Below are 21,461 nucleotides of genomic sequence, written 5' to 3' on the forward strand. Positions count from 1 at the left end.
CCTCGTCTTGCCAGGCCGAAGCCCTGGCGGAAGGGGCGGTGTCGGCGCGGCGGAGTGACGTCATCACCCCGCGACGGAGGGGAGGGGCGGGGCGGCATGGCGGCCGCCAGGACGTTCAGGAAGCGCCGGGAGGAGCCCGAGGAGGATGAGGAGGACGAGGAGCTGGCCAGGGAGGTCAGGTGAGAGCACGGGGGCCGCGGGGGAGGTAGGCCAAGGCCGCTGCTCGGGCCTGCCGCGCCGCCGTGATGTCATGTCGCGGCGTATCGCGTTATATCGCGTCATATCGCGTCGTGTCGCGGCGTCATATCGCGCTGCCGCGCCGCAGCGTGATGTCATACCGCCGCGCCACGCCGCTGTGTCGCGTCACGGCATCGCTGCGCGGCGTCACGCTGCCTCATGGCATGTCGTGCTGCGTCATATCGCGCGCTGTCGCGCCATATCGCGGCCTTCCCCGCCGCTTCCCTGCGCTTGCACCCCGCGGAACGCTGCGGGCGGGGTTTCCTGAGGTGCTGACACCTCCGTGAGCTCTCGTCCTCAGAGCTGCCCTTGGTTTTGCCCAAAACGAGCGTTTTGTCACATCCCCGTGACAGAAGCGGCTGCGTCGTGCTGTGAGCTCACAGGGTGGCTGCAGGGGTAAAGGAGCCCCGCGTCAGCTCCTCGTGTCCCTCCGCCTTACTGCCAGGGAGATCTTCGTTGTCTGCAGATCTCACCAAGCTGAATCCAGGAGCGGGGATCCCCGCCTCGCGTTCCCCATGTTGGCTCCTCGAAGCCTTGCAGGGTCTGGGGGTTTTGCTCCTCATCTGAGGGCAGATATGTTGGAGGGGCAGCCCAGCAGACGCCACTTCTGATCTCTTTAATAAAATTTTTAATAAAGTAAAATAGAAAATTTCTACTTAATGTGTAACCAGAAGAGTAGGCAGGCACTAATACGTAAATGCATGAAACCAAACCAAGTGAAATAACTGAAACCAAAGCATCAGGCACCAAGTCCGATGTTTTTTCTTCAGGTTAAAACTCGAGGAAGCCAAAGAAGTGCAGAGCCTCAGGAAGCGACCCAATGGGGTGAGGTAAGGGCTGCAGCACCGGGGGGGTGAGGATGTGCTCTGTGTGGTGCTGCAGGGAGCAGTGAATTTCTCCATTGCTCTGCGCCTCCTTTCCATAGGAAGCTGCTTGTCCAGCAGTGCCAAAAGGATGTTATTGATAGAGAGGTTTATATGTTAAAGCCTGAGGATGGAAAAGAGGGTGAGTCAGTTACAGGCACGCAGTTCAGTATCAGTTTACAGCGGGCAAAGTCTAAAAAAAAAGATTAAAAAGATTAAAATTGGGATTTATGATGAAATGCGTTTAATCAGGTTACATCTGTCCCGTACACGTAACAGAATGGTAGGTGTAAGTTGGGCCCCTTCTCATCTGCATCCTAATTTCCCTCTTTCCTCTCTTACCTACCGTCACTGGTTAGCTGGTGAGCTGTTTGAAATGTGCCCCAGCAGTGAGCTGTGTTCCTTGTTTTGGTGACTAAAACCTAAATTAGTAAGGCACTAAAATCTCTCTGCATTATCTTCTCGTCTCCCTAAAACTTGATAGGTCCTCTGCCCATGTGAAGGGATTCAGAGGATTGACAACTCAGCACGAGTGAAATGTTTGAGATCGCGGGTTAGATTTGGTGAGGGGTGAACAAAGGTGGTGGTTGATAATACATTTAATTCTACTGATTTTTAATTTTTTACTTTATCTGCCTGATTAGCGCTGTAGCTCTGCTTGTGGGAGAGAAGCTGCAAGAAGAAGCAACGCTTGTGGTAAGTTCTCGATGCTTTCAGCACCTCACTGCTAAGCTGTAACGATGAGAGATCAGCGGTGTGGTGCAGTGGGGCAGTCTGGCCTGGAATAGGGCTGATGTCACAGCTCAGTGGTTTTCTTTGTTCTCATTCGGATTTTGAAAACTAGCATTAAGCTGAAGGGAAGCTTCAGGGTTTCTCATTTTTTCTTAAATTCCAGGATGACCCATTTAAGATAAAATCTGGGGGGATGGTGGACATGAAGAAACTGAAAGAACGAGGCAAGGACAGGTGGGTGCGTGTGAGCTCTGAAGACCTTTCCCTGGACTTGGTATTAAGACACAGCAACAAACTGACCAGATGTTGAAGAATTTAATATAATTCAGTTTGGCTAGCTCCTGTTTTCTTAACCTGTCAGATCAGTTAAAAACAAACAACTGCAGCACTGTGGTTTCCATTTAGGATTAATGAAGAGGAAGATCTCAACTTGGGAACCTCCTTCTCGGCTGAGACCAACAGGCGAGATGAAGATGCTGACATGTAAGTTGAGCTGCACTGTGCGACTGGGATGTTGAATTCTGGGCTGGGTGTCCTCTCACAGTTGCTGTGGCTGTTTTCCTATCTTCAATACCGAGTGTTCCCAAAACATCCTCCTGGTTCTCACAGAAACCTTCGCTTGCTCTTTCACCTTTTGGCTGTCAGACTCCGGAAGGCATTTTCATGGGCAAAGCTGGGAGGTGCCAGTCAGCCGGGCAATGTGGCATTAAACACCAGCAGCCGCCTTCCCTGCTGGTTGTGAAAGAGCTTGGAGGATCCGATCATTTCTTGGACAGAGTTGAAAATACCTTGTTTCTTGCAGTTGATGTTAGCTGAGTGCTTTTGGAGACATTTTTCATTCCTCCCTCCCAGCCACTGAGTGCTCACAGAGTGCTCGCAGCTGTGCGCAGCAGCGCTGGGACAGAGTACAGAAAGCAGAGCTAAATACCACGTGTCCCTTGTGTGCTGCACTTTAGGATGAAGTACATTGAGACAGAGCTGAAGAAGAGGAAAGGAATTGTGGAGAATGAGGAGCAGAAGGTGAAGCTTAAGAATGCTGAGGACTCTCTGTATGAGCTGCCAGAGAACATCCGTGTCTCCTCTGCCAAGAAGACTGAAGAGATGCTGTCCAACCAGATGCTAAGCGGCATCCCTGAAGTGGATCTGGGAATCGAGTACGTTGTTCACAGAGCTGGTAGTCGTGGCGTGAAGTGGCAGGGGGAGCACTGTGACTAGAGACATTCGATTGGAAGAGCAGTGGTGTGCTTGGATTATACAGCTCCCACTGCGCTCTGTGATGGGGTTCAGCCTTAGTCTGGATTAGTGAGGTGTTCAGCAGATGTGAGCTTAACCTTGTGCCTTGGAAGCAAAGCATCTAAGCATCAAAGTTTCTATAGCGCTGCTTCCTCCCTCAAAAAGCATATCAAATACAATAGCAATGCTATCACTACACCCAAATCCTTCTGCTTAGGATAGTTCCTTTGCCTGTTACCCTTCTTAAATATGATTTTGTTGTTGTTTTTAAATATGAATTTTTTTTTTCCTTCTAGTGCAAAAATTAAAAACATCATCTCAACTGAAGAGGCAAAGGCCAAGCTGCTGGCAGAGCAGCAGAACAAAAAGAAAGACAGCGAAACTTCCTTTGTTCCTACGAACATGGCTGTGAACTATGTCCAGCACAACAGATGTAAGTCTCCTGTAGCTCTCCTGACCCAGGTGTGACCTGCTCCTTTCTGCTTTCTTTCTGCTGCAGAAAATCAGTCAGCTGGGATGGAGTCTGGTTCAGGAGAAATTAGTTCATGGATCAGCACAAGCAGCTGTCTGATTCCTTTCTCTGGGATGCTCATATAGACCCCATGTGGCTTGGCCTGTTTTTCCCATCCATCAGCAAGGAGGGGGACACATTACTTACGGGCTAACTTTCTGCTCTTGAACTCCCAGCTGACAGTGCCTCATAAATTTCCAGACTTTTTCTTTAAGTTGTTCCGTGAACGTGTGCTGTAAATGCCTGCCTTGTCTGTGATTATAAATGATGGGTTATAATTTAGAGAATCAATTTTCCGGGCTGCCAAAGCACACAGGTGGTCAAGCATACATAGATCTTACTAGACAGGAGATGGGAATTAATTTCCGGGAGAGACGCTCATACTGCAGCCATCTGGAGGAAAGGCAGCCTTCTACTGTGTCTAACCACGCCTACAGAGGTGATTTGGAGTCAGATTTGTGTGTTCCAAAGGAAATGAAGAATCTTTGGACCACTTCTGATGAAACAGTGCTACTGAAATTTGCTGTATCCCATCTTGCATGCATTGATTATCCATATAAGCCAATTACAGGAATGCTTGTTCTGTTCTTTCTGCTAAAGATCGGTTGTAACAAATAGAAATTTAGTTATTTGTCTAAATAACATGCCTCTGAAATGTTCCTTATCCGATGTTTTCCCTCCTTTAGTTTATCATGAGGAGCTAAATGCACCAGTGAGAAGAAATAAAGAAGAGCCAAAGCCCCGTCCTCTGAGAGTGGGGGATACAGAGAGGCCAGAACCTGAGCGTAAGTTCAGAACTTGAAATGTTGTAAGAGGAAGATGCTGAAATGTAACAGAGAACCGATCTAACTGCCCTTGCTTTCTCTTCTCTGGGTGCCCTGAGTTAGTGGGGAAGTGAAGCAATCTGTATTTGAAGTCCATAGGGGGCAGTTACACTTGTACCCATGGCAGGTCACACAGGGTGGGGGATGTTTTAGGGATTCCTGAAGGTGGAGTAGCAAAGGTCAGAACCGAAACACATTGGCCAAGCTGATGGGCGAGGGTTTGCTGAAAGCTGGGATGACAAAGGGCACTAGATTAAGGAGCACGGGTTACTAAAGGAATACCTTTTCTCATGGCAAGGGGCTGTAGTTCTGTGGAGTTTGTAAGGGAAGTGGTAGAATTAAAACTTCTTTCTGTTGCGTATGTGAAAGGACAGGAAATGTTATTTCCTTCTCTGTTGTTTGAAGGGTCTCCTCCAAATCGCAAACGTCCACCCAATGAAAAAGCCACCGACGATTATCACTATGAGAAATTCAAGAAGATGAACAGGCGATACTAATGAACATGGACTGAAGTCTTTGCAGAAGTTCTTGTTTTCTGCTAATAAAGAATTCTGTGTCAGTGTCCTGAAACGGAGGTGGAGAGAGTCACTGCCTTCGCGTGCTGGTGTTAACTACAAACCTTTTCTTGTGATCTTGTAGTGAATCAGTTTGCAGGTGGTTGTGAACTCTGGTCGGTAAAATTGTGTATATAATTTATTTTCAGTTATAAAACTTCTTTTATAAAAATGTGAGCTTTCGTCTTTTTTTAGTGGGAAAACACATTTGCTTTTACAGATTCTTACACCGTAAATAATATGGAAAACATAGATAGTTTAAAAGCAGCAGTACTGTTTGCCTTGTGAATACGAAGGGAAGGTTTAAAGCCATCTTGGGGAGGATGCAACTTTGTAAAACACTTCTTCTGTGTTCCCAAGGGCCCTCGCTGCATTAAATGCAATAGAGAGCGGTGAGCTCAGTGCTGCTGCTCCTCAGCTGGGCTTGCGGTGCTCCTGGAGGAGCCCGGTGCTGTCGTGTCACAGTGTGAGGAGTAACAGCAGGCACCCAGCGTGCGTGTTAGGGCTTTGTACTGTGTGTGGCCTTTTGTATTTTTGTGCCCGTAGGCCTCTGCAGCGGCTCTGCCTGCTCTGTGGCTGTACCTGGGCAGCCTCAGAAACATCTCGTTTCAGCTCCCTGGGCAGCTGGGGGTGAGGCCCTGCAGCCTGTGAGCCGGGAACTGCCCTGTGGGGGAGCCTGAAGGCAAAACTTGGAATTTAAAAACAATAAAAGTGTTTTGAAGCTGTGGTAAATGAACATTTTTTTTTACTCTTTCTGGGCTGGGCACAGCTGCCTTTACAGCTAATGATGCCCCTCTGCAGGGCCGGGGGGTAACCCCAATTGCTCCTTTAGCCAAAAATAGGGGGTGAAAACAAAACAAAACAAAAGAAAACAAAACATCCAGGCTGGCTGGCTGCGGTCTTTGGCCCATCCTTAATGAGCAGCCCTTAATTACAGCACCCTCCCAACATGGCCGCCGCCACACCCAAGATGGCCGCCACCCCCCTCAAAGCGCCATCTGCCCCTCCCAAGATGGCCGCCGCCCCTCCCGCCAGCTCCGCCTCTGCCCGGTCCCAAGATGGCGGCGGCGGAAGCGGCGCGGCGGGGCTGAGGCGTTGGCGGGGCGGCGGCGGGGCCGTGAGGGCCATGACGGGGCGGCGGGGCGGCCCGCGGGCGGCCCCGGGGCTGGAGCTGCTCCTGCTGCTGCTGCTGCTGCCGCCGCTGCCCGGGCCCGTGGGCGCCGTGGAGCCCATCAGCCTGGGGTTGGCCCTCGCCGGTGCCGCCGCCTCGGCGCTCACCGGCTTCATCTCGTACCCGCGGCTCTACTGCTACTTCAGGGAGTGCTGCCTGCAGCGCCACGACCCGCGGGCCGCCGCCGGTACCGGGCCGGGGGGGGGATGAGGGGACGGGGGGGACTCGTCCTGTGGTGGCTGCGGGAGGATTGGGGGGGGTCCCGGGGCATGGGGAGGGGGTCCCGGGGGTCCTGGGGGATGGGAAGGGGGAGTTGGGGTCCTGGGGGATCGGGGAAGGGGGACTCAAAGTATGGGGAAGGGGGGCAGGAAATTTGGGGATGGGGGAACGGGGAGTTGGGGTCCCGGGGATGAGGAAGGGAACCTGGGGGTGTTGGGGCTTCTGAGGGCAGGGGGCTGGGTCCTAGGGGGGTGGGGAGGGGGATTAAGGGGTAGGGGGTCTGGGGGTTAGGGAGTGTCGAGGGATGGGGAAGGGGGATAGGGGAATGGAGTAAGAAATCGGGATCTGGGGGATGGGGTCTTGCAGGGATGGGGAAGGGGGCCCCAGGGGATGGGGGATAGGGAAGGGGGATGGGGAATTGGGGTCTTGGGGGATGAGGAAAGGAACCTGAGGGTAGAAGGTCCTGGGGCTCTGCAGGATGGGGAATTGGGTCCTGGGGGGACAGGGAAAGGGGACCCCAAAGGACCCCAAGGAACAGGGAAGGGGGCCCTGGAGCATGGGGAATTTGAGGATAGAGAAAGGGGATAAGGAATTGGGGCCCGGAGGACAGGGAAGGGACAGCGGGTTGACTCCAGCTTGGCCAGCCCTTTGATCCCGTGGCTCCCGTGAGGCCGGGGAAGGGCCGGGAGCCGCGGGCGGTTCCTCCCGTCTCGCCTCTGACCTCGTCGTCCTGCTCCCCAGCCCTGCAGGAGAACCTGGACAGAAAGCTCTTCGGGCAGCACCTGGTGAGCAAGGTGATCGTGAAGGCCGTGAAGGGCTTCCTCAACAACGAGAACGCCAAAAAGCCTCTCGCCCTCTCCTTGCACGGCTGGACTGGAACAGGCAAAAACTTTGTCAGTAAGATAATTGCCGAAAGCATTTATAAAAACGGTCTGAAGAGTAAATACGTCCATCAGTTCGTGGCTACGTTGCATTTCCCTCACGCTCAGGACATCAACACCTACAAGGTAAGGCGGAACTCGCGGCAGGGGGCAGCAGTCACTGCTGCGTTCAGTTGTGAACGTTACAGCCTCGTGGTGCTGTAATTATTAACTTTTATGATTTGAGACACATGGCTGAGTTTTTCATAAGAAGAGGAACGTTCCTTGTGCCTAACAGCTGGCAGCGGGGGGGTATTTGCACCTCCTGTACCCAACCTAAGGCATTTCGGGCTGTGCCACCCCATGGGCTCTGCCAGCACTGACTGCACACCCAAACCCAAATGCTTTTTCACTATGATCATGGTTAATAAAGCTGCTGTCTGAGCTGTCTAAAATTGTATTCTCATTATTGTATGTTTGGACTTCCTGTGTTCTCTGACACCACCACTGCAACTAAAAACCTAGGTGCTCTTTTATGCTGTAAAATGTACCCAATGGCAGTTTTGGAACCTTCTGCATAGAATTGGGTAAATCCTAAGAAGAACAACATGGTTAATTTTTATCGTTCTCCACTTTACTTAGAGATGTGTGTGACTTAAAGCTAACAGTCAATGGGCAGGTTTCCATGGTTAGGTGATTTGCTGAGGGGCACTGAGAAAGACAAGGAATAGTTTGTGGCACTGGAGAGCTGTCTGGTGGCCACCAGGCACGTTAGGTACTGTGGAAAGCTGAAACTTGCTGTCTGAGGCACGTGTGTAACTTCCTGCTTCTTGCACTGAGCAAGTTGTTTAGTTTTGCTATGCTGCCATCTCCCAGCTGTAAAACAAAGTAACAGAATGCTGTGTTGCCAGAAGGGTGTAGGTAAATTCAGTTGGAATCATTCCCAGGGTTTGGGAAGCATCAGTGCAGCTTTGTAGGCAGGTGGATATCATGGGGCAGTATTTCAGATGCATGTTTTCTGTTGTGTTTTTTGTTGTTGTTGTTTTAACTGTGTTGACAGCAGAGTTTGAATGAGTAGGGCTGCATTTTCTAGTACCGGATGTTTATATTCCATTTGTGAGTGTCGAAAATAGGAATAGGTCTCCAAGCCTACTTTCTAAATGGCAGAAGTAAGTGTTTCCTCTTTTACAGCTTGCTTTTATCCTCCTTGCAGCTGAGCTGTTCTAAAATAAAACAGACCCTTTTCTGCTTTTCTTCTGAGATGAACGCACTGCTTGGTAAAGTTGCTGCCCGTGGCAGTAGGAGGAACTATCGCTCCTTGTCCACAATATATCCAATGCCACCTTCCTTTGCTGCCTGGTTGTGCAGCGAATCTCAAAAAGTGATGAATCATTGGAAATGGTCAGAGCAGTTACTTCTCATTCATTTGCCAGCAGATCAACCCATTTTTTTTCTGATTTACTTTGTTATTGATCTTAAATGTCCCACGAGAGAAAGATGTAACCATTAAGTGAGAGAATCTTTACAGTAAAGCATCAGCCTGTCTGAGCAATGCTGTGGTTTAAGAAGGGCCCATAATTGTCTTCATTTAACTTCAGAATGATTAAGGGCTGAGAACTGAATTCTGTTTCTACTTGTGCTGGTGACTAAAGGTGGCATTTCTTGGTGGTGCTATTCACGTAGTAAATATAACACTGTTTGTAGTTTTGACCAAAGTGCTGCCAAAAGTAATGAGCTCACTTGGCAGGGCTTTGCTTTGTGTTGCTGTTCCTTGGTGGTACCTGTCCTTTGTCCTGATGACAGGCTTTCATTTTTGATATGTTTTCAGGAACATCTGTTGAGGAGCTTTCCTGCTTGTTCAGTCTTGTCTCTTGGTGTCTTCAAAATTTCTCAGCGCTAGCATGACATTTGGTTTTATAAGTTTTATTTACAGCTTTCAGCCATGTTTTAGCCAAGAAGCCAAAGCTATTGAAGTGACACAATTGAAAAGAATACAAAACCCTATAGGCACCAGTTCTATTTTCTGTCTTTTCAACACAAATTCTCTCAGCTGCTTCTGTTTTCGTGCCACTCAGGACCAGTTGCAATCATGGATTCGGGGAAACGTGAGCATCTGTCCCCGATCAATCTTCATATTTGATGAAATGGATAAAATGCACGCAGGACTCATCGACTCCATCAAGCCATTCCTGGACTATTACGAGCTCCTGGATGGAGTTTCCTACCGGAAAGCCATCTTCATATTCCTCAGGTAGGAGGTGACACCTCAGGCGTGCTGTCCTGTGCTCTTGGTGCCTTTTAAAACTACCTTCAGGTACAACCTTTGTTTTCTTTTTACTTAGCAATGCTGGGGCTGAAAAGATAACGGAGCTGGCGCTAGATTTCTGGAGAAACGGGAGGACGAGGGAAGACATAGAGCTCACAGACATACAGAACGCGCTGTCCGTGTCTGTCTTCAACAACAAAAATAGTGAGTGAAACTGTGATCGTTTTGGAGGTGCTGAAAGCCCCACAAAAGCGATGGCCTCGTTTAGTGTACGAGCTGTACTTTGACTGCTGTGGGTTTCTGCTTGGTGTGGCCTCTGGGGTTTGGCTACTGAGGAGCCACAGAGCAGTCTGGGGGCCTGTGGGACAGCTCCTGTGAGGAAATAGAGGTTAGGAGCTCTGCGTGCACCTTGGTTGGCTCACATACATGGGGGGAAGTCTGTGCTCTGCATTTATTGACATGCCCGTGGGCTAAGGGGAAAGCAAAAATAAAAGAAATCTAAGGCTGGATGAAGGCTCTGGGGAAAAAAAAAAATCAGCTCTCCCAGAGCAGCTTTTCTTGCTCTTAACAGAAAATTTGCTCTTCTCTACGTGGAAAAGGTAAAGGTGTGAGACCAGTGTCTGGGGAGCAAATGTGTTTGTTTGAAAGAGATCCAACAGGCCGTGCACATCTGTGTGTGTAAGATCATGCAAAAAGCACCATGAGAATGAACTGACTTGTGCGTTACAGGGCTCTAAAAATACAGATGAATTCTTACTGGTTCGTAGCAGAGGGCTGCGATCTTGTGTTTAACCAGAGGAGAGGAAACAAGGCCCTTCTCTTTCCCTTTCTAGGTGGATTTTGGCACAGCACCTTGATTGACAAAAACCTCATTGACTACTTTGTTCCCTTCCTGCCTCTGGAATACAAACATGTGAAAATGTGTGTCAGGGTTGAGATCCAATCACGTGGCTACAGCGTGGATGAAGACATTTTAACCAGGATAGCGGATGAGATGACCTACTTCCCCCGAGAGGAGAGAATTTACTCGGATAAAGGCTGTAAAACTGTGGATGCGAAGCTGGATTATTACTATGACTTCTAAGGCTTTATTGCTGCGAATTTAACTTAATCACAAAATGAAGAGCCCGGGACATTTCATTTTTAAGCACTTTGTAAAGAAAGGACCGTTGTTTTAAACTGGCGTGTAAATAAGTGCAGTGCCTCTGCGTTTTTATTGTCACGGCTCCCAGGTACGTCGTGCTGTGCCATCAAGGTAAGGAAGAGCTGCTCTGTGAACGTGGGGACTCTTTGATCCTGCCCAAAACTCCTCTCAAATCGTGTATCGATCGCCGGAACCGTTCGGCAGGCTGCTGGCACGTAGATTGGGACTAAGATTATGACCTGATTTGAATTGGGTTTTGGCTTGATGTGGATGGTCTCTGGGAAAGATTGAGAATCGTGATCAAAGTCCCTGCTTGTGAAAGCCAGCACTGGGCTTGTGTGGGTGAATTCCTGTAACAGCATTAAAAGCATACGTGTATTTTCTCCCCAAGTAGCTCGGACACAGTAAAGATAAGGGGACGTTCTGTAATTAAAAAATCCATATGTTCTTTCCAATGCTGTGCAGTAACGATGTCTGTCTCAGAACAGTGCTATGAATTGGCTTCCTTTGAGTCAAAGTTAGTGTGAAACTCTTTGGTGTGAATACTGTTCAGTGGGAAGACTTAGTATGAAGTAGAAAGAGGAAATAAGTGAAAATCTTTGTATACTGTAGTTGGTTCCAGTTTTTGGTTATTTTTTTAATGGATAAAGTTGCCCGCAGTGCTCTGTCCTAGGAGTGATCCTCCTGGGAGAGAAGCCTGCTGTGTGAGTGCTGGGTCAGCTTCATGGGAAGGCTGCAACGTGATGGGAAACGTGCACAGGTTAAATTTTACACCAAGGAACTGGAAAAGAGGTTTCTCCTCTTCACCCCCCTGTAGAATTCAGAAGCCAAATTGCGGGGTTTTGCCTTTCCTGTTCTCACAGCCCCGCATGCCTCGGAGGTAAGGATGAAGAGCAATACAACTGCGTTTGTGACCAATGTGAAAGCTCTCAGCTGAAGTGACTGCAGAGTGCCCGACTTCCCTCTAAATGCAGAGGCTTTTTTCATTCCCGTTTCTATTACAAATAAACTTTCCTCATCAGAAACGTATTTCATAGCTACCTTCTGGTGTTTTTGCGTTGAGTGACCTGATGTTTTCTGAAGCGTTCTGCAGTGCTTAAATGCAGGTATTTCCCTTTCTGAGTACAAAGGGAATGGATGCAGGGAGCTGTGCTTCTTTTTTTCTGCTGCCTGGTGAAAGGGAAACAAGTGGACTTTGTACTGGAAACTAGATCGTTAATACTAGCTGCGCTCAGATGCTTTTTGCAGAGGGCTTTCTAGCTACAGATGTGCTAAATGCTGTTGTAAGGATGAACTTGTCTTCTAGAAACTAGGTAAAACCCCACTTCTCATATCCTCCCACCATGGTGCCACTGCTTACCTACCTTCCAGGCTGTGATCGAGGCCATACGCGTTTTCAGAAGCAGCATCTTCAAGTTTTACCTCCAAGGGGATTAAAAAAAAGTCCTTAAGACTTAAGCTGTCCAGTTCTGCTCTGAAGCTGTGCAATGTGCTAATGAACTTAACAAGCCTAGAATCTGACAGCAAGTGCTCTGGCCTCAGGTATTTATTTGCTTCTTTGACCTCATGATTTTAGCAAATGACTAATTGATGGAAAAAAGCAGGCATGGGAATGATAAACTTGTGGTGCTGACTGGCAGCTTCTCATCAGAGGAAACTGTTCAAAGGAGCAGCACCGTGGCTCTTCCAGCCTCTTAGTTGTGCTTCGTGCTATTGCAGCATCATCACGAGCATTTGACAGGCACTGGCAGCAAGTGTTTCAGTATATCCAAGCCCAAGGTGGCTTAGAGTGGATGGAAGAAGCTTCCTCCAGAGGTGGAAGTGATGGTGGAAGGGTGGAGACCGGCTCCCTGTCACATCTCCCCTCTCTAAACCAGACCTGGCTCGGAGCATCGCCTGCAGCTGGGTGAGAGAAGTGTTCGTGCGCCTGACCCCGCTCCCAGAGTTGATCCTTCTGATCCTGCAGGACTAAAGGAGGCTTAGTGGAAAGCTGCCATAAACCAGGACTTCTCTAGGGCTGGAAATAATCAAGGCAAGAGACAAAGTGACTTACGATTTATTCTGACTGCAGCACAGCAGGGTTACTTAGTGTTTTGAAACTGCACAAGTAGTTGGCACTTGGAGTAACTGAACCTGGTGACGCTTACACCAATGAATAGTCAGTTAAGAGGCAAAACGCTAGTTAGGAAAAGCAACAGTCCAATGTCCCAAGGTTAACAGCTCGCCAGCATTTGGCTCTGGAGATTGCATCAGTGTCAAAGAGTTTGCCAACGTTTGACAAACTCCACGTGGAGCTGTAAAAGGCAACTGACACTTCTCATTTAGAGCCTTACATAAACGCTGGGCTCTCTGTTGCAACTCCTCAACATTATTATGTTAATTTGCTTATAAGTTTTGCATCACATTTGTAAGCCTAAGCACGGGTGAGGGGTTAGATGCTGCAGTTCGAAGAGCCCGCTCCCTTAAAACAGTTTAAAAACACTGCAGTCAGACAGGTGATAGGTACTGCTGCCCTGCACGAGGGATGGATAGGTGATGAAAGAATTGAAGCTGTAACAACGTCTAACCCCAGCCTTACCACACACGTGAAGGTTAAACCAATCTTTCCCAGCCTCCTAAACTGTCACTCACCCTTCCACACAGACACCACTTAGCATTAAAAGCTCCTATAAAACAAACTTCACTAGGTAGGTGTGGGGTTATCGGAGGCTGAGCTCCTTCCCCAGGCTCCCTTCTCTAGTTCTCCAGCATTGCATTTTTGTTGCTTACACTTCAGTATAAAAATACACTCTTAAAAAATAACTTCAGCCATGGACGTGTCTTCCAAGCAGCACGAGAGGAGGATCACCCACTCCTAGGCTCTTGGGTGTAGCTCGGGGGACTGACGAAGATCTTGAGAACTTCAGGCCCTGGAACAAACGCCCAGCCTAACCTGACAAGCTGCAGCAGTCAAATCCTCAAGATTTCTGCTTAAGAAGAAGACACCAGCCTAGTAGGTTGCAAGTGACACCCCTCTGTTTAGGAAGACAGACACCCTGGAGTTACCGTGTAAGTTCAGTCCCTTCAGAAAAGTATTAAAAGAGAAAATATCACCATTTCTGTTTCCCCAGAGGATTGGAGTGGCAAGTCATTACATTCATTCCCTTTCTTCCCCATTTAGTACCAGATCTTCTGAGCTCATCGTTACCTTCTCTATTACCACAGCAGGAGATGTGCTAGGATGTAACAGTCAAACCAGAATCCTGCTGTTCCGTTCCTAAATAGCTGGATCTCATCGGCAGAAGCCACAACAGCACCAGAGTGCTGTGAAGGACAGGGAGCCTTCCAGCACTGCACCTTCTCCCTGCAATAGATCGAGGTATGTACCCTTGCAGACAACATCACAGGCAGGATCACACCATAAACTCCTCTAACTTCGCTAGCCCATGACCTTCTGTGTACGTGGAAGGGTGTAAAATGGCCTGCAAGAGTTCCTCAGTTTTGAATTGTTTTGTGGAAAGGCAAATCAGGGATTTAACTATCCCAGCAATTAACAAATCAGGAGAGGCTTTATCCAGCGCTGTATGTGCCATGCTCAGAAGTTTTCTATAGGTTAAAAAAAGGGGGCGATATTTGGGTATCAGCCAGTCTAGAGATGAACAGTGGGATTTTATGTTTTTTTAAAAAAAAAAGTTTAAAAGCCCGCACTGCTCTCTCTAGAATTTTTACCATATTCCCTGCAATAGTAAAAAACCCAACCAAACAAAAAAAAGTGCAAATAGACAAGTTTCCAAAAGCTCTGGCAGGGCTTTGGAGAGGTGAGGGGTAATCAATCCTTGGCATTCGTGTATTTCACTGCGATGTCTTCGTGAATATCCAGCTTGGCCTGTACAGTCTTGCAGCCTTTATCGGAGTAGATTTTCGCTTCTTTTGGGAAGTAAGTCATTTCGTCAGCCACTGCCTCCACAACCTTCTCATCGACAGCATGGCCACGGGCTTTCATTTCAGCTCGGACGCACATCTTCACGTGCTTGTGCTCCAGGGGCAGGAAGGGAACAAAGTAGTCGATGAGGTTCCTGTCGATGAGGCTGCTGTGCCACAGTCCACCTGCAGGAGAAGGGGGAAGAAAAACAGCTACTGAGGAAGGATTTCCTCTTAATTTGGGCCTGCGTAGGGCAGGATCAGCAGAGCAGGCTGAATTCACAAAGCAGTTTATCTCGACTGCTGCCCAGGGAGGCAAGGCGTGCTGGTTAGCTGGATGGAGCAAAGGGATTGCACCTTGCAGTTGTTGCTGCTACTCTTCAGTGTCCCCACATAGCACCCTCTGTGCTGAGAGCTTTCTCCTGGCAGGATGACATTGGAGTGAAGGGACAAAAGGGCAGGGAGCTGGGACACCACAGGAAGGTGTGGGGCTGTCACAGGAAGCAGGGCAGGGTCATGGCAGGTGAGGAGCAGATTGCAGAAATAACCCTGTCTCAAGAAGTAAGGGAACTTCCCATTTTCTGGGGAAAGTGACTTACTGTTCTTGTTATTGAAGACTCCCACGGATAGCACAGGCTCCAGGTCTTTCAGCTGAATCTCTTCCCTTTCCTTCCCACTTGTCCAGAAGTCAAGTGCTGCTTTATTAATTAAGTCACCACCGGCATTGCTGTCCATAAAAGAAAAGTTCACAGCAGTGAGCTGAGACACGATTAAGCCAGAATTCCTTTTTAGCTGGTTACATGAATTGCTAGTTGCCTTGAAGTCGCAGAAGTAACCGAAACAGAAAACTGTAAGCCAAAATGTAGGGGGAAATCTCCACTTCTTATCAACTGCCATCAGTGTGGGGCAGGTTGACCCCAGCCAGCAGCCAAGCACTCCCACAGCCACTTTCACTTCCCCACATTGCCCGCAGCATGACAGGAGTTAAAAATAGGAAAAACAGAAGTGAGGAGACTTGTTGGTCAAAACAAAGACAGTTGAGTAGATAAGGGAAAGAGAAAGGACAAAATAATAATTTTTAAAAAGCACACGGCTAAGGAAATCCCTCACCATCCTCCCAGGCAGACCAGTGCCCAGCCAGTCTGTCAACAACTGTCCTTCTGGAGGCTGACACCTCACACTTCCTTCTCTACCCCAGTTTTTCTTGCTGAGCATGGCACTACGTGGTTCAGGACAGCTCTCCTGGCTGTGTCCCCTCCCAATTCCTTGCCCACCCCCAGCCTGATCTCTGTGTGCGTGGGGGGGGGAAATCCTTGAGGCTGTGCAAACACTGTTCAGCAACAGCCAAAGCACCGGGGTGTTATCAGCACTGCTCTAGCTACAAATGCAAAACAGCACCAAACAGGCTGCACGGGGGAAGTTAACTCCATCCCAGCCAGACCCGGTACATGATGCACCCACCCCAGTGAACTGTCCCAAAAGCTTAACCGTGCTCTGGGCCAGTCTCCCAAGCTCAGCACACTGCAGTGAGCTGCTGCGCTGTCAGAACTGCTCCACCACGGCCACGGGCCCTGCACCCACAAGTGCAGGGTGCTCCCTTCTGTCTTTGAGGGATGGTCTTCACCCCAGGGCAGCTCTGCTGCTGTACCTGAGCTAGGTCTCAGGGGAACATCGTTAGAATCATATATACAGATTTATTTGGATGTCTCCAACAACTGAAAGAAGTGCTACTGACCTGAGGAAGATGAAGATGGCTTTCCTGTACGACACCCCATCGACCTGCTCGTAATAGTCCAAGAAGGGTTTGATGGCATCAATAAGGCCCTGGTGCATCTTGTCCATCTCATCAAAAATGAAGACAGAGTAAGGACAGGCACTAACATTGCCCCGAATCCAGCTCTGCAATTGCTCCTGGAACAAGAAGGTGAGAAACACTGAAAAGCCAGGGCTGCAGAGGACGTACTGCAGGGTGGCCACGTGTCACGGACTCCAGGGGCACCCTTGCAGTCCAGATCCTGCGCTCACTGGTTGTATCCTGTACCCTGGAGAGGACCATAAACATGTTTGCGATTGAACCTTTGATGTGACACTGAATTTAACTGAATTCAGTTCCTGCTCACAAATCAGAGACTTTCATTTTCTTCCTGCTTAGCATACGGCTGTGACACTACAATCAGGCTAGGATGGGAAGTTTTGGAGAAACGAAAGTGTTCTCTGTTTGATTTCACAGCATTTCCTCCTCCGTGCAGAAACCACGCCTACCAGCTCATCAGCCTGGGGCAGCTTCAAGCATTGAAACATGAAGCTGAGAAGTCTCTTGTTGTTTCAAGGAGTGAAGTCACCTGAAAGCTCTCAAGCAAGTTACACTTCCTCGTGGCCCAGTGATGTGGTTCTCAGTGCTCTGCATGGTGCGAAACACTCCTTGGTGACTCCGGGCCAGCTCTCCCACCTGCATCCCCCTCCCAGCCTCTCACCCACCCCCTCCCAGCCCACTATGGAAGAGGGGAGGAAAAAAAACAGCCCTGAGCCTGCTCCAGCCACAACCCCAAAGCACAGCGTGACAAAGGGCTCCAGTTCTCGGGAGGGCTTTTAACAACAGGCTCCTCTCCCACCAAGCCAGCAGCAGGTAGCACCGGCGGGCAGGACAGCTGTGGGGCAGCCGCTCTGCCCTGTTCCCTGTCCCCTCTCCCAAAATTTCGTGCCTCTCCCATGCTCACCTGGTAGAGCTGCAGCTGCTGCTGGTGCGGGAAGTGCAGGGTGGCCAGGAAGAGGTGCACGAACTTACTGCGCAGCCCGGCGGGGTGGACGTGGCGGGCCAGCAGCTGGCTGAGGAAATTCTTCCCCGTGCCGGCCCAGCCGTGCAGCGACAGCGTCAGCGGCTTCTTGGGGCTGGGGTTGTGGCTGAAACCCGTCACTGCCCGCAACACCACCTCCTTGGCCAGGTGCTGCCCGAACAGCCGCTCGTCCAGCTGCTCCCGTAGCGCTGTGGGGAGATGCCACCCTCAGAGCCCGGCTCTGAGGGCTCCCCGCTGCCCCCCGTCCCCTTGTCCCTTTCCCTTGTCCCCAACCCCGGTACCGGTGGCGTTGAGGCGATGCCCGGCGCTGGGGCAGCACTCCACGTAGCTGCAGTAGAAGTTAGGGTGGGACAGGTAACCGGTGAGCGCTGAGGCGACGCCGATGGCCAGCCCCACGCTGAGAGGCTCCAGCGCCGCCAGCCCCGGCAGCAGCAGCAGCAGCGGCAGCAGCAGCCCCGCTGCCCCCGGCATGGCGGCTCCGCGGCCCCGCTTCCGTCCCGCCAGCAGCGGGCGGGAGGATGAAGCCGGGCCTGCTCCGCCTGTAGCCGCCGCCGCCATCTTTGTTAAGGGCGTTTCAGTGGGGGGGGGGGGGGGGGGGGTGCTTTTAGGTGATTCGGGAGGGCTGTGACGTGATGTTGGGGTGACGTCACGGCTCGGAGTGATGGCGTGAGGGCCTGGTGATGTCATGGGGGAGATGGGACCGGGGTTTGGTGCTTCAGCTCCCCCCCAGCCCTGCTGAGGGGGCTGTGTGGGCACAATCCCACCTCATGGCTGAGGGGCAGCGGGAGCGAAACCCATGTTGACAGCGACAGCAGGGTTGGGAAACCTCCGAGCCCACCGGGTCCAAACTGCCCCCTGCCACCCGTGTCACCGCTGCACCCCGTCCCAAGCACCACATCCAGCCTTGCCCCTAAACAAGCTTCCAGGGCACAGTGTGGCTGCCCTCCGTGCAAGCCCCCTAGGCTCCCAAATGTAAATGTTAACCACGTGCGGAGCATAGAGCAGAGGGGAGACACTAAAAACGGCTGCCTGGGCATCACCCCCAGCTCCTTTAACCTCTCACACCACAGTGCCTCAGCCCCCGGTCTCCTCTCTGCTCCCTCACCACAGCCCGAGGGAACAGTGTGGCAGCCTGGGCAGGGTGGGATGGCCCCGTCGGCATGAGGTGGTGGTGCCCTTCGGGTGGGCTGCTGACCCCGGACCTCTGGCTCTGGCCAAGCCGGCTGGGTTTGGACCACTTCGTCTCCTCCTTCCTGCTTTGGTTTCCATGCCTGTAAAGCAGGAGCTGCGGTGCTGATCTCCTGCGTGATTGCTCTGAAGAAGGTGGGTGAATGTATAAAGCAGGCAGATACTACTCCACACGATGGTTATTTATTAATAGATTGTATTAATTAGGGTAATGCTGGGTGCAAACAGTCCTGCCACAAAAGCAGGAGATTGTCCTCTTTGAAATATTTACATTTGGGGGTGATCGTGTGGCAAGGAGAGCAAACCTCATCCTCCGTGTACGTCCCTCTTCTGCTTACTCTGTGCTATGATTTTTGCGTTGCCCTTTGTGTTTATCTCAAGGCCCCTCTGCTATGGAAAAGCCCGAATCCCATCAAGGAAGAACGTGTAGCTTGATGGGGAAGGGAGTTACGGGTTCTTCCATCTGCTTTGGTCTTGCAGTAGGAACACAAGGCGTTTGGCCTCGTAAGGTCTAGATGCTCAGAATCACTCTGGAGGCAACAGTCTTGCAGCCTTTGCTGGAGTAGATGTCTTCCTCGCTGGGGTAGTCGATCATTGACGAGGCGATCTCTGTGATGATGCCTTCGTCCTCAGGATGCCCTTGCGCACGCAGCTCCTCCCGGACACACTCTTTCACGTGTTTATATTCAAGAGGAAGGAAAGGGATGAAATAGTCAATCAGGTTCTTCTGGATCAGTTGACTTTGAAAGAAACCACCTAGAAGAGAGAATGGGGAGCTTTCCCATCCGAGTGCCGCGGAGGCCAGCGCGTTGCTGCCCACCTCCCGGAGCAGTCTGCAGAAGACACCGGACATCAGCGGTCCTGGAACCTGCAGCCAGAGGTACTCACTGTTTGTGTTGCTGAAAATTTCCTCAGACAGCAGATCCTGGAGCTCCTTCACAGGGATGTCTTCTCTTCTCTTCGACCTTCTCCAGTAATCAAGAGCAATCTCTGTTATCTTATCTCCGCCTGCATTGCTGTTCGGAAAGAGATTCATGGGCTCGTTAGAGCTGTGTCTTTGCCATCTGTATTGCTCAGATCTTGGCAGTGGTTTAAGTTGCAGTCAGCCACAAACCTATTACAAAACTGTTACTCCCTTTGTCCCTGCTGATTCTTTGGGACTGTAATTCCCTTTTTTAAGCTTTCCTTACTTCAAGAAGATGAAGATCGCCTTGCCATAATAAACTCCATCAATCTCTTCGTGGTAGCCAAGGAATGGCGTAATCGAGTCTATCAGGCCGTGTGGCATCTGATCCATTTCAGAGAAGATAAAAAGGGACCTTGGACAGGCACTGACATTGCCCCGAATCCAGTTCTGCAGCTGTTCCTGTGAGAAGAGGCAACGTTATCTGGGGCTTGCACTCACAGTTGCAGACAAATTAGAGAAAATGAGGTGAAGCTGGAAGTACCTTATAGAGATGGACACGTGAGGCATGTGGGAAATGCAGCACCGTGTTGAAGTGGTGCACAAAACGCCTTCTTGGTGCACCAGGCTGATAGAGGTTCTCTGCGATGATACTGCTGAGAAACGTTTTGCCTGTTCCAGTCCAGCCATGGAAGGACATCACCAGGGGTTTCTTGGGCCGTTTGGAGTGAATATTTGCATTCAGAGCTCTCAGAACTAATTGGACAGCGAGATGCTGGCCAAAGACTTTTCGCTCCAAATCCATCTTCACAACTGGAAAGAATGAGAGGGGAGGCAGAAAATGCCATTTATTCCTCCCTTTTTTCGGCTATAGCTGAATGACCATCAGAGAGAACAAATATTCCCTGCCCTCAGCCCATGATAAGACTGAACCAGCAGAGATGGGCAAACATCCCAGCAGCAGGGTACCTGTTGCCTCCCGTGAAGCTCTGGGATGGGATCTAATTTACTTGCAGAGACATTTTCTACATGCGCTAAATTCTCCTTAACAGCTTTTGTGGCATCAAGCACACCTCGTATTTATAGAAATAATTCCTTCTGTTGCTGTATCACATCCTCTTAAAAAAGAACCATGACTTTTTCAGTGTTAAAAAGCATCCTGTTTGTAACCAGCCAAATCCAGAGCTGGTGTGAAGAGATGCACTGAAGTACCTGGAGGCACACAGGTCTCAAGTGCTTGAGAATTCCCTTTGAAATCTGTGTCCCAGCTCTGAAATGAAACAATATGAGAAGCTTTTGCCTTCTGGAGAGGCTTTGACTCTCATCTTTCCACGACCACCCGGGGATGCTGGCGTTACGAGGGAAGCCCTCGCCACCCTGGGACCATCAGCAGGCCCCACTGGTAGCTGGCTCCTGATGCCCTTGCCACTGCCTTACCTGAGAAGTTCAGCGTGTCCTTCACATTGCAGCACTCCAGGAGACGGCACTTGAGCCAGGAGTGTGGGGAGAAGAGCTGCCAGGTGACCGCGGCCCCCCCCATGAGGAGCGAAGCGCTGAGCGGGTCCAAGGCTGGCACCAAGGTGGGCACGAGAAGAAAGAACACACCAAGGCTCAGAGGCTTCATGGTGGAAACTGAAAGCCAGCCTGGCTCAGGAGGGAAGCAAAGCGAAACAGAAATCGCAGAGCAACTCCCTGCAGTGTGGTGCTTCAGGCAGCGCCAGCGAATGGGAGCCGAATTTCCTGGAAGCTGGATGTGACGATGATTTCGTGTCAAGGGCAGGGTTACGGCTCTGTGCCGGGAGAAGTGAAAGTGTCTGAGCAGGGCATCGCCCAGGAGCGGGCGGTACCGCGTGGGGAGAGTGAGAATTTGATCAGAACAAGCCCAGCTCTGAGGGGAGCAGGACTGGAGCCTCACGGCATCTGAGGCGAGGTGCTAATTGAGCTGGTGATTACAGGAACATAGCGGCGCTTGTTCTGGGCTCAGCGCGGGGCTCTGCGCCCAGCCCAGAGGTTTCCTTCTGCGCAGCTCACAGGACTGAACACATCAGAGAGCTGCTTTT

General features: G+C 50.4%; 4 protein-coding genes across 5 annotated transcripts; 2 read left to right on the plus strand and 2 right to left on the minus strand.

The window, feature by feature from the left end:
- The first annotated feature begins 19 nt into the window (after window positions 1–19).
- C20H9orf78 (chromosome 20 C9orf78 homolog) lies at window positions 20–5,126 on the plus strand. Its single transcript, XM_068656494.1, has 9 exons — window positions 20–179; window positions 1,008–1,067; window positions 1,745–1,796; window positions 1,996–2,066; window positions 2,238–2,315; window positions 2,789–2,986; window positions 3,362–3,498; window positions 4,263–4,361; window positions 4,806–5,126. Exons 1-9 carry the CDS (start codon window positions 97–99, stop codon window positions 4,895–4,897), a joined length of 870 nt encoding a protein of 289 aa, XP_068512595.1. The 5' UTR covers window positions 20–96; the 3' UTR covers window positions 4,898–5,126.
- Window positions 5,127–5,888: 762 nt separating this feature from the next.
- LOC137842463 (torsin-1A-like) lies at window positions 5,889–11,643 on the plus strand. The gene is made up of 5 exons (XM_068656490.1): window positions 5,889–6,312; window positions 7,086–7,351; window positions 9,280–9,455; window positions 9,547–9,674; window positions 10,304–11,643. Exons 1-5 carry the CDS (start codon window positions 5,904–5,906, stop codon window positions 10,552–10,554), a joined length of 1,230 nt encoding a protein of 409 aa, XP_068512591.1. The 5' UTR covers window positions 5,889–5,903; the 3' UTR covers window positions 10,555–11,643.
- Window positions 11,644–12,654: 1,011 nt separating this feature from the next.
- On the minus strand, window positions 12,655–17,872 carry TOR1B (torsin family 1 member B). Its single transcript, XM_068656491.1, has 5 exons — window positions 17,591–17,872; window positions 17,232–17,497; window positions 16,250–16,425; window positions 15,114–15,241; window positions 12,655–14,700 (listed from the first exon to the last, which is right to left on the minus strand). The coding sequence occupies exons 1-5, from the start codon at window positions 17,865–17,867 to the stop codon at window positions 14,423–14,425; spliced, it is 1,125 nt and encodes a 374-aa protein (XP_068512592.1). The 5' UTR covers window positions 17,868–17,872; the 3' UTR covers window positions 12,655–14,422.
- A 788-nt stretch (window positions 17,873–18,660) lies between these two features.
- On the minus strand, window positions 18,661–21,444 carry LOC137842466 (torsin-1B-like). Of its 2 annotated transcripts, none has more exons than XM_068656492.1 (5): window positions 20,839–21,444; window positions 19,946–20,214; window positions 19,688–19,863; window positions 19,386–19,513; window positions 18,661–19,253 (listed from the first exon to the last, which is right to left on the minus strand). In XM_068656492.1, exons 1-5 carry the CDS (start codon window positions 21,023–21,025, stop codon window positions 19,009–19,011), a joined length of 1,005 nt encoding a protein of 334 aa, XP_068512593.1. In that variant the 5' UTR covers window positions 21,026–21,444; the 3' UTR covers window positions 18,661–19,008. The 2 variants fall into 2 exon arrangements, with proteins under 2 accessions (XP_068512593.1, XP_068512594.1); XM_068656493.1 differs by having other exon boundaries at window positions 19,946–20,671; window positions 20,839–20,980.
- Between the last annotated feature and the right edge of the window lie 17 nt (window positions 21,445–21,461).

This window comes from Anas acuta, chromosome 20 (assembly GCF_963932015.1).
Source record: "Anas acuta chromosome 20, bAnaAcu1.1, whole genome shotgun sequence".
NCBI classification, from domain to species: Eukaryota; Metazoa; Chordata; class Aves; order Anseriformes; family Anatidae; genus Anas; species Anas acuta.